This window comes from Aquarana catesbeiana, linkage group LG04 (assembly GCF_042186555.1).
Source record: "Aquarana catesbeiana isolate 2022-GZ linkage group LG04, ASM4218655v1, whole genome shotgun sequence".
Taxonomy (NCBI): Eukaryota; Metazoa; Chordata; class Amphibia; order Anura; family Ranidae; genus Aquarana; species Aquarana catesbeiana.
The window spans coordinates 10856522-10867600 of record NC_133327.1 but is presented as its reverse complement, the minus strand read 5'-3'; the positions used below and the strand labels follow the sequence as shown (position 1 = coordinate 10867600).

The window sequence follows — 11079 nt, the reverse complement described above, 5'->3', positions numbered from 1 at the left end:
TCTATCTATCTATCTATCTATCTATCTATCTATCTATCTAAATAGACAGAGAGAGAGAGAGAATAATCTTATAATAACAATATTGGACAAAATGTGTTACAATAATATTATAATTACAATGTATTATCTCATTCATATATATATATATATATATATATATATATATATATATATATATATATGATACATAAACCGTTCACATATATATGATATATAGTTGTGTGTTTTTCATAAAGAGATATAGAATAAAAATATGATTGATATATATATATATATATTATATATATATATATATATATATATATATATATATATAGTATATATATATATATATATATATTATTCTCTCTCCTCTCTATATGTGTGTGTGTGTATATCTATCTATATATATCTATCTATATATAGATATATATCTATAGATATATATATCTATAGATAGATCTATATCTATAGATATATACATATATATATATATATATATATATATATATATATATATATATATATATAATATATATATATATATATATGTGTGTGTGTGTGTGTATTACTTTCTCGCTATCTATCTATTATTTTCTCTCTCTCTCTCTCTCTCTCTCCCTCTCTCTCTCTCTCTCTACTTAAATATGTGTGTGGAAATAAATATTTGTCCGTTTGTATACAGAGATACATAAACCATTCACACACACATAATTAGATTGGGGGGGGGGGTGTATGTATGTATGTATGTATACAGGAATAGATAAACGACACAAATATATGTATACAATATACTGTTGTGTGTTTACAAAGATAGTTTATGATTAAGGTAAATATCTGTGTGTCTGTATAGCGGAATAAGAATGAGATATATATTCTGTATATAAGTTAGATAAATATGTGTGTGTTAGAAAAAGAAAGTTAAAATAAAAAAAAAAATAAATAAAAATTTAAAAAATAGAACAGTTTTTCTTTTGTTTTCTTTCATCGATCTACTATGTTTCTACTACATAGATATAGTATATATATATATATATATATATATATATATATATATATATATATATATATATATATATATATATATATATATATAACAAATATGTGTATGTGTGTTTGTATTTAATTGTACAGTATATATAAATACTTTGTATCACATGCACATAATTGTTAATGTAATTCTAGCTATTTCTGTCTGTCTGTTATGTACATTCCAACCTAAATATTTTGTTGCAAACGATGTATTTATTATTAACACTGTTAATTTACTACCCAGTGACGTCATACCGTTTAATTCTAAAACACAAACAAAGCCATGTTGGATTGAACGTTCTCTGTGTATTTTATTATACAAAAAAAAAAGCATTCGAAAATTAAATTAAATATTTAAGTAAACTCCTATGTACATCAGTCAAAATACAAGTCAAAATACTTAACCAAGTGTGTTTTTTTTTCTTTGTGTCAATTTACTAAATGCATTCCCCCCCATGGATCGCAGGCCATCTCCACTACCCTCAGAACTACAGAGTTCCCATAATTCAGACAGCGACGATAGGGTTAATTAGGCTACATTATTCAGAAAGCAAGTTCATTCTTTATTCAATGACAACAAAAAAAGTAACATACAAAAAAAAAAGAGTGCTGATACATTTTATATCACAATTTTTAATTCCTTGAACTGGAGAAAAAAAACATTTTTGTATCTGTTGAATGAGACATAAAATAAAATGTTATAAGGACAATAAATGTCTCCTTTGCGTATCTCCTTACTGTACAGTATGGATAGGCATTCTATCTAGGTTCCTACAAAAGCCTCCTCAGATACCATAGCTAGCCAGAGATGGAGGTATCTTACTCCTCAGAACTAGATATTTTTTGACTAATTATTTTTATGTCCAGATATAAGCATACAATAATCTTTATGTACAGGATTTCCCTTCACATATAGGTTCCACAAAACCATAGGACCCCAGTGTGTCAGTAGTGAGGAGAGTCACTTAGCTGCATTGAGAAGGTCTCATCTTGGTGTGAAGGTCTCATCTTGGTATGACAACCCTGAGAGGTACAGTAAGTGTCCTTAGCTTAGTCTACAGCCATTTAATACTGTCAGTCCATGCAAAGTCCTTCTCCTAGTGCTTCTAGGAGACGCTATAGCTGTTGTAATAGGTCGCAGTGGCATCTGCCAGCACAGATATAAGGCTGGTCTCTTGGGGTGGCTGTAGGTCCACAGACTGGGACACCTGGACATGGGCGCTCACTGTCATTTCACTGGGCTCCACTATGGACGTGTTTAGGTATTGGTCAAACTCATTCCTGTCCATGTCCTCCAGAAGTTCAGCCTGACTGATGTGCTCAATGCTCTCGTAGTGGGGGTGATCGGGTGGGGGGGACAGCTGGCCAAGGTGACCATGAATCTGGTAGCTATGATGGTGTATAGAAGGGTAGCTGGGGCTGAAGTAGCCTGGGGGACAGTTGGAGGGGATCATTTGTGGTCCAGGCATTTGGCTCAGGTGACTGCAAAGGATGGGGCTTCTGGAGTACTCAGGTGGGTAGCTGGTGGCATTCAGGTGAGGGTGGTGGTCCTCAGGGCACGATGAAGGGTAGAAGCTCTGCTCTTGGTCAATGACCTCCAAAGGGGACATCTCTGGTGGGGTTGGGAGGCCATAGGGGTAGGTCTGTTCATGTTTGCTAACTCCATTCTGGGACTCCCTATAACTTCTGATATCCTGCAGAGCTGATGCAGAAGAGTAGACCCCGCTGTCATCCTTATCCCCAGTTGTCCTGCAGCTTCTGCTGTCCGGCACAGAGTTCTGGTCCCTGGAGAGGGTGCTGAGCAGAAAGCCAGTGTCCACCCTCTTACAGATCCTCTTGATCTGCTTCTTCCTTCTGGGTCTGTACTTGTAGTTGGGGTAGTCCTGCATGTGCTGGACTCTCAGCCTCTCAGCTTCCTCCACATAGGGCTTCTTCTGGGGTGCAGACAAGGCCTTCCAGGATTTTCCTGCACATCAAACAGGACACAAAAAAAAACAGTCATTAAAATTCAGGATGTAGCATGGAGGATGTACAGATCAACAGCCCAGGTGTCAGGTCATAGGAAACATGTATTTTTAGCAAACGACCACGGAGATACAAAGCTTTCCTGAACCCCCCCATGACAAAATATTTTCATAGGGTGTCATTTATAAATAGTTTTTTTTTAATCATAATAGCACCGATAGTAATAATAATAATAATAATAATAACCATACTCCTACTATTATTATTATTATTATTAATAATAATAATAATAATAATAATAATAATAATAATAATAATAAAAAACATTTGTTAGCTGATGGGTCGCAAGAATATCTCCCAAATTGTCAAATTGTGACTCTACAAATGATCCAGCCAACCTTTTGCACACCTTACATGAGGTTATTGCACATCGAGCAATAAATTAACATGTAGCTTTCTGCAGGTCAAAGCAATTAATATCTGAGCCTGTTGTATCCTCGAATTGTTTTTCATATTTTTTTGTTATATGGTGTTTACAAAATCATTTTAATTAGGTGCAGTGCAAGAATTTTGTTGATTTCCGAAACGATTTTTTTTTAATATTTTTTATTTTATATTTATATATTTATTTATTTATATATATTCAACAAATCGACTTTTTTTTTATTTTAAATTTTAAATAATGACGATTTTTTAATGTTGGTACACACAGATTCAAAAGACTATAACGAGATCGTAGATAGATCCGATTATGATACAGCTATGATGTTCTTTTTTAAACCTAGATTTTATTAGAAAGATACATAACAATATAAAATACTAGATAGGCATAGTTAGATAGATAAATAAATAGACAGATAGACAAAATACATAGATAGACAGATAGAAGACAGAGATAGATAAATAAATAGATAGATAGATAGATAGATAGATAGATAGATAGATAGATAGATAGATAGATAGATAGATAGATAGATAGATAGATAGATAGATAGATAGATAAACAACACAGACACACAGAGGCTGATTTACTAAACAAATTGAGAATCTTTTCTCATAAAAATGTGTAAATATTTACTTCAATGATCCAATCATGTAAAAAGTGTTTGCACATAATTGTGTTTTCAAAGAAAACGAAAATGTGCTTTTTACAAGATTGGATAATGGAAATAAAAATCCCCACGATCTTGTGCATTCGTTTACCAGCTCCTTTAGTAAATCGGCCTCAATATCTCAGCAGTTGTTGACCAGGAAGCGAATTTTATCTGCACATGATTGGGTGTTCATAGTAAACAGGAACTTGCCTTTCACATGATTGGATAATTGAACTGAATATTTACACAAATTATTTGGTAAATCAGCCTCATGTCATATATAAGAAATAACAATAATATTATTATTTCTGCACTGAACTTCATTATTTATTAGTTTTTGCTAATATTATTTTCTCGTTATTATTGTTATTTCTGCACTGAACTTCTTTATTTACTGTAGTGGCTATTATTATTGGTGTTATTATTATTATTTCTGCACTGAAGTTCTTTATTTACTGCAGTGGTTATTATTATTATTTCTGCACTGAAGTTCCTTATGATTGGTTATTTCTATTATTATTATTGTTGTTATTAGTAGTAGTAGTAGTAGTATTTTAATTTTACTTTTGTGAATTGGAAGAAAAAAAAATATTACTTTTGCGGAATATTTTTTTTCACTGTTGATGATTATTATTAGTAATGTTATTATCATTTATTCTATGGAGTTTTTTTATTCATTATAGTACTATTATTATTGTTATTTGTTTTTTTTACTAATACTTTTCTGGAGTTATTTTTTCACTGTTGAGGCTATTATTATTATTATTACTACTGCTACTTATAAAGTAATTTTTCACTGTTGAGGCTATTATTAATGTTATAATTTTTTCTATTCTTTCACTATTATTATTATTATTGTTTCTTCTATGGGGGGCTTTTTTATTTACTGTTGTTGCTATATTACTATTATTATTTATTTTTTACATTTACTACTACTTTTCTGGAGTTATTTTTTCACAGTTAAGGCTATTATTATTATTATTATGATTACTACTAATACTACTACTTATAAAGTTATTATTTCATTGTTGAGGCTATTATTATTAATGTTATAGTTTATTCTATTTTTTTTTTTTTTTACTTCTACTTTTCCGGAGTTATTTTTTCACTGTTGTGGCTATTATTATTATTAATATTATTATTTCTTCTATGGAGTTTTTGTTTTTGTATTCACTGTTGTTGCTATATTACCATTATTATTTATTTTTTACTTTTACTACAACTTTTCTGGAGTTATTTTTTCACTATTGAGGCTATTATTAACTATTATTATTACTACTACTACTACTACTACTATAACTACTACTACTACTTATAAAGTTTTTTTTATTGTTGAGGCTGTTATTAATAATATTATAATATATTCTATTTTTTTTTTATTTCTACTTTTCTGGAGTTATTTTTTCACTGTTGTGGCTATTATTAGTATTAATATTATTATTTCTTCTGTGGAGTTTTTATTATTCACTGTTGTTGCTATATTGCCATTATTATTTATTTTTTACTTTTACTACTACTTTTCTGGAGTTATTTTTTCACTGTTGAGGCTATTATTAACTATTATTATTATTACTACTACTACTACTACTTATAAAGTTTTTTATTGTTGAGGCTGTTATTAATAATGTTATAATATATTCTTTTTTTTTATTTCTACTTTTCTGGAGTTATTTTTTCACTGTTGTGGCTATTATTAGTATTAATATTATTATTTCTTCTATGGAGTTTTTTTTTTATTATTCACTGTTGTTGCTATATTGCCATTATTATTTATTTTTTACTTTTACTACTACTTTTTTCACTGTTGAGGCTATTACTATTATTATTATTATTACTACTACTACTACTACTACTACTACTACTACTACTACTACTACTTATAAAGTTATTTTTTTATTGTTGAGGCTATTATTATTAATATTATTATTTCTTCTATGGAGTTTTTTTTTATTGTTATTCACTGTTGTTGCTATATTACCATTATTCTTTATTTTTTACTCTTACTACTACTTTTGTGGAGTTATTGTTTTCACTATTGATGCTATTATTATTTCTTCTGTTGAGGTTTTTTTTTTCACTGTTGTTACTAAATTGCAGATTTTTATTGTTGTTGTTTTTGCTCTATAGCTTCTGTGGAGTGGCCCTGTAGCTCATAGATTTGAACCATTTCCGGAGCAGTCCAGCAGGCTGATAAGAGGCAATGTGGCCCTGGTGTCTGCAATCAGTCAGCTTCCTCTCTCTCTCTTCCCAGAGTTCAGTCAGAACTTCACAAACAAGTGTACAAATCCCTGACTGCACCCTCCATGATCCCTACTAATCCCTGCAAAGACTAGCAGAGCCCACAGAGAGAGCAGACAGTCCCAGGCATACCATTCATCCCTGTAATCTCCTTCATACAGCTTTTTCTTCTTTTCTTTTCTCTACCTTCCTCCATGTGCTCTTCATTGCAGCCAGTTGTCCCCCTCTGTCACCTATGTATGTCTTGTACCCCTATGTTTGTCGAATGCCCCCCCTGTCTCACTTCTTCTGTTAGAAGGGGAAAATGTAGTAAAAAAAATAAATCCCCCATCCACATTATTTAGTGTTTGCCATATCTGTCATTCCTAATTGAATTTACAATCTGTAGAGGTGCCCCTGTGAATAAATCCCCCTGTGGGTGCAGTTTTTTTTAATACTGTAATTTTTACAGTTTTTTTAATACTGTAATATTTAGCAGATCCCTATAAATACAGGAATAATAAATCCAGAATCAGGGAATGAGACCCAGACAGCATGTTATAGAAAAGTTTATTTACCACTTGTGTTATAGGGGAACTACAGGGCTGTGACAGCATGCTGGGACTTGTAGTTCTCATGAAGCCCAGGATTTCTGTAGGCACACTTTCTGCACTGCCCTCCTGGGTCCTCCTATATGATCACATGCTAACAACAAGGAAACTTCTAAAAAAAAATCCTCTTCCTGTAGGATTGTTGTCAGGGATCCATAGAAGCAACCAATCAACATGCAGCGTTTTAGAGAATTAACCCTTAAGGTGCAATGGGAAGCAAAACTATCTATCTGCTTTGTCTCGTTTCCTATTTCAGGTGTGCTTCATTTTTATGTATTCCTCTCCTGTCACAACTTGACAAACTCTGTTAAGTCGATGTGGATACATTTTGATTTAGTGAATGCAACCATGATCAAGAATAAACATTTGTGGATATAAAGAGAAAGCATGAGAGGATTATCTGTAATTATTAATACTTAGGAGAAGAAAGATGTGGGTATATGTGGAAAGGAAATTAAAATAGATAGATAGATAGATAGATAGATAGATAGATAGATAGATAGATAGATAGAATATTATTAATTGCTAATAATAAAAGTTTTGGTGAAATCACCCCTCTCTTTCCTATATACAAAGAAAATACTAGATAGATAGATAGATAGATAGATAGATAGATAGATAGATAGATAGATAGATAGATAGACTTTAGCAAACTTTTATAGTTTTGATATTAATAGATTTGCTCAAGAAATAGTCATAGAATAATGTGTACATTTCTGAATTAATATATATAACGAGAAAGATAGAGAGACAGAGGATGGATATAATGATATAATGATAGATAGATAGATAGATAGATAGATAGATAGATAGATAGATAGATAGATAGACTGAGAGGGTTATCTATAATTATTAATACTTAAAAGAAGAGAGAGAGGTAGGTGGATGCAGAAAGAAAAACAAAATCTATAGATAGATTTTATAATAGATAGATAGATAATGCTTTGTTCACAAATGGGTTGAGAATGTTCAATAAAATATAAAAAATAGTCGTTTTAATTATTAATAATGTGAAAATAAAAAAATAAATATACAGGAACTTTACATGACTGGATACTTGAAGTGAACATTCTCAACTCCTTTCGTAAGTCAGACCCTGATTACTGTCTAGATTTATTTAGAATAATTCTAAAGGGAGAGATGTTGATGGAAAGAAAATTAAAACATATAGATTACATATAAAGATAGGTTAGTAGATAGATAGATAGATAGATAGATAGATAGATAGATAGATAGATAGGCTGAGAGAATTATTTATAATTATTGCAGAAAGGAAATTAAAATAGATAGATAGATAGATAGATAGATAGATAGATAGATAGATAGATAGATAGATAGATAGATAGATAGACAGATAGGTAGCTAGATAGATAGGCTAAGAGAATTATCTATAATTAATAATACTTAGAAGAAGAGACAGTGGTAGCTAGATGCAGACATTAAATTAAAATGTGTAGATTTTGTAATAGGTAGATCGTTAGAATTGTGTATACAAGAGAATTATCCACTACTACTACTACTACTACTACTACTACTACTACTGCTACTACTACTATTAATAGTATTATTATTCTTTTGTATTTATTTATTTTTAGAAGAAGTAGCATGCATATAATTAAAATAGACTGTGATAGATAGATAGATAGATAGATAGATAGATAGATAGATAGATAGATAGATAGATAGATAGAATGTTCTATGGTTAATAGTACTTAGAAGAAGAGGTAGAGGTAGGTAGATGTATGAAGTGACAATCAGTGGACCAGTATCATAGAGGATACTCCAGCAGTTGAGGTCCAGTAGACGAGGTCCACCAGTGGCCCCCCATATCTTACCCAGCATCTTGCTGAGCTCCGCATTGTGGAGGTCGGGGTTCTGCACCGCCAGCCTCTTCCTCTCGTCCTTTGCCCAAACCATGAAGGCATTCATGGGTCTCCTGATCCGGGTCTCTGAGCCTTTCTCCCGGGGGGACCTATGGGGGGACAGTCCATCTGAGAGGTCTCCATCCATGGTAGAGCAGTCCAAGCCTTCCGACCATGAGTAGGAACCCATGAGTGCAGTCATAGCTCCTTGCTGAGTGTCAGGTCTGGTAGAGTGATGTGAGCTGCTCCTTCCTGGTCGCTTCTGACTCTCCCAGGCACTCCTTAAAGAGTGTGCAGACAGTTCCTGGCAGCCCGGGTCATTTATCAGCTCTTGAGAACACGTTTCCTCCAATGAGTAAAAGTCAGCTCCTCCCAAGAGCTGTGAAAAAAAAAAAAAAAATATGACACAACCTTACCTCCAGCCCCAGGCTGTAACTGCTCCTCCAACACCAAGAAAATGTGTTTCAGTCAACACACTCTACTATACACTGGCATGCTTTACTTCCTACAACCTGTCCTATATACACCAAGGGTTCCATATACATCAAGGGTTCCATATACACCAAGGGTCCCATATACACCAGAGATCTTATAAACACTAAGGGTCTTATATACACCATGGGTCTCTTATACGCCAAAGAACTCATATGCATCAAGGGTACCATACTCTAAGGTTCTTATGTGCAGCAAGGGTTCTATATGCACCAAGGGTCCCACCTGGAATCTTATAAACACTAATGCCGTGTACACACGATCGGACATTCCGACAACAAAATCCGTGCATTTTTTCCAACGGATGTTGGCTCAAACTAGTCTTGCATACACACGGCCACACAAATCTTGTCGGAAATTCCGACCGTCAAGAACGCAGTGACGTACAACACGAACGAGGAGCCAAGAAAAATGAAGTTCAATAGCCAGTGCACCTCTTCTGCTTGATTCCGAGCATGCGTGGAACTTGTGTACACACGATCGGAACTTACGACAACGTATTTTGTTGTCAGAAAATTTGAGATCCAGATCTCAAATTTTGTGTGACGGAAATTCCGATGGAAAATGTCCGATGGAGCCTACACGCGGTCGGAATTTCCGACAACAAGCTCCCATCGAACATTTTCTGTCGGAAAATCCGACCGTGTGTACGGGGCATAAGGGTTCCATATATACCAGGGGTCTTTTAAACACCAAGGGACTCAAATACATTAAGAGTCCCATACATACCTGGGATCTTCTAAACACTAAGGGTTCCATATACACCAGGGGTATCTTATACACCAAGGAACTCATATACATCAAGGGTCCCATATACACTGAGGGTCTCATGTATACCAACGGTCCTATATACAACAAGAGTCACATATAAATCAAGGGCATCATATACACAGATGGTCTCATATATCCTGAGGGTCCCATATACACCAAGGAACCCATATACACCAAAGGTCCTATATACATTAGGGTCACATATACACCTAGAGTCCCATATATGCCAAGAAACTCATATATACAGAGGGTCCCATATACACCTAGGAACTCATATACACCGAGGGTCACCAGAGGTCTCATAAACACTAGGGGACCTATATACCCAAGAGTCTCATATACACCATATACACTAAGGGTCTCATATGCACCAAGGATCTCAAATTCACTAAGGGTCTTATATACCCCTAGGGTCCCATATATATTGGTAGCGCAGTAATTTATCCCATATATACATAGAGTCCCATAAACACCTAGGAGTTGATTTACTAAAGGCAAATAGACTGTGCACTTTGCAAAGTGCAGTTGCTCCAGCGCTTAGTTAAAGAGGTAAATCTTTACTTTGCAAAGAATATCTAATCACATGCAAGGAAAAAAACTAAAAAAATTCATTTTTTTGCTTGCATGATTGGATGATAAAAGTCAGCAGAGCTTCTGCTCGTTTACTAATCTCTGGAGGAACTGCTCTTGCAGAGTGCAACTGCACTTTGCAAAGTGCACAGTCTATTTGCCTTTGGTAAATCAACACCTGTGCACTTTGCAAAGTGCAGTTGCTCAAGAGATTAGTAAATGGGCAGAAGCTCTGCTGACTTCCATCATCCAATCATGTGCAAACTAGAATGCTGTTTTTTTTTTTTTGTTTTTTTTTTAATTCCTTGCTTGTGATTGGGTATTCTTTGTAAAGTGAATCTTTACCTCATTTACTAAGCTCTGGAGTAACTGCACTTGCAAAGTGCACAGTCTATTTGCCTTTAGTAAATCAACCCTTAAAGAGGAAGTAAACCCCAATGGGTTTTACTTCCTCTTTATTCCCCTGCAAAGTAAAAGCATAATGGG

The 11079-nt window shown here is 33.6% G+C and overlaps 1 protein-coding gene across 1 annotated transcript; it reads right to left on the bottom strand.

The window, feature by feature from the left end:
• Positions 1–1297: 1297 nt before the first annotated feature.
• Positions 1298–9090, bottom strand: SOX7 (SRY-box transcription factor 7). Its single transcript, XM_073624826.1, has 2 exons — positions 8734–9090; positions 1298–2977 (listed from the first exon to the last, which is right to left on the bottom strand). Exons 1-2 carry the CDS (start codon positions 8960–8962, stop codon positions 2118–2120), a joined length of 1089 nt encoding a protein of 362 aa, XP_073480927.1. The 5' UTR covers positions 8963–9090; the 3' UTR covers positions 1298–2117.
• Between the last annotated feature and the right edge of the window lie 1989 nt (positions 9091–11079).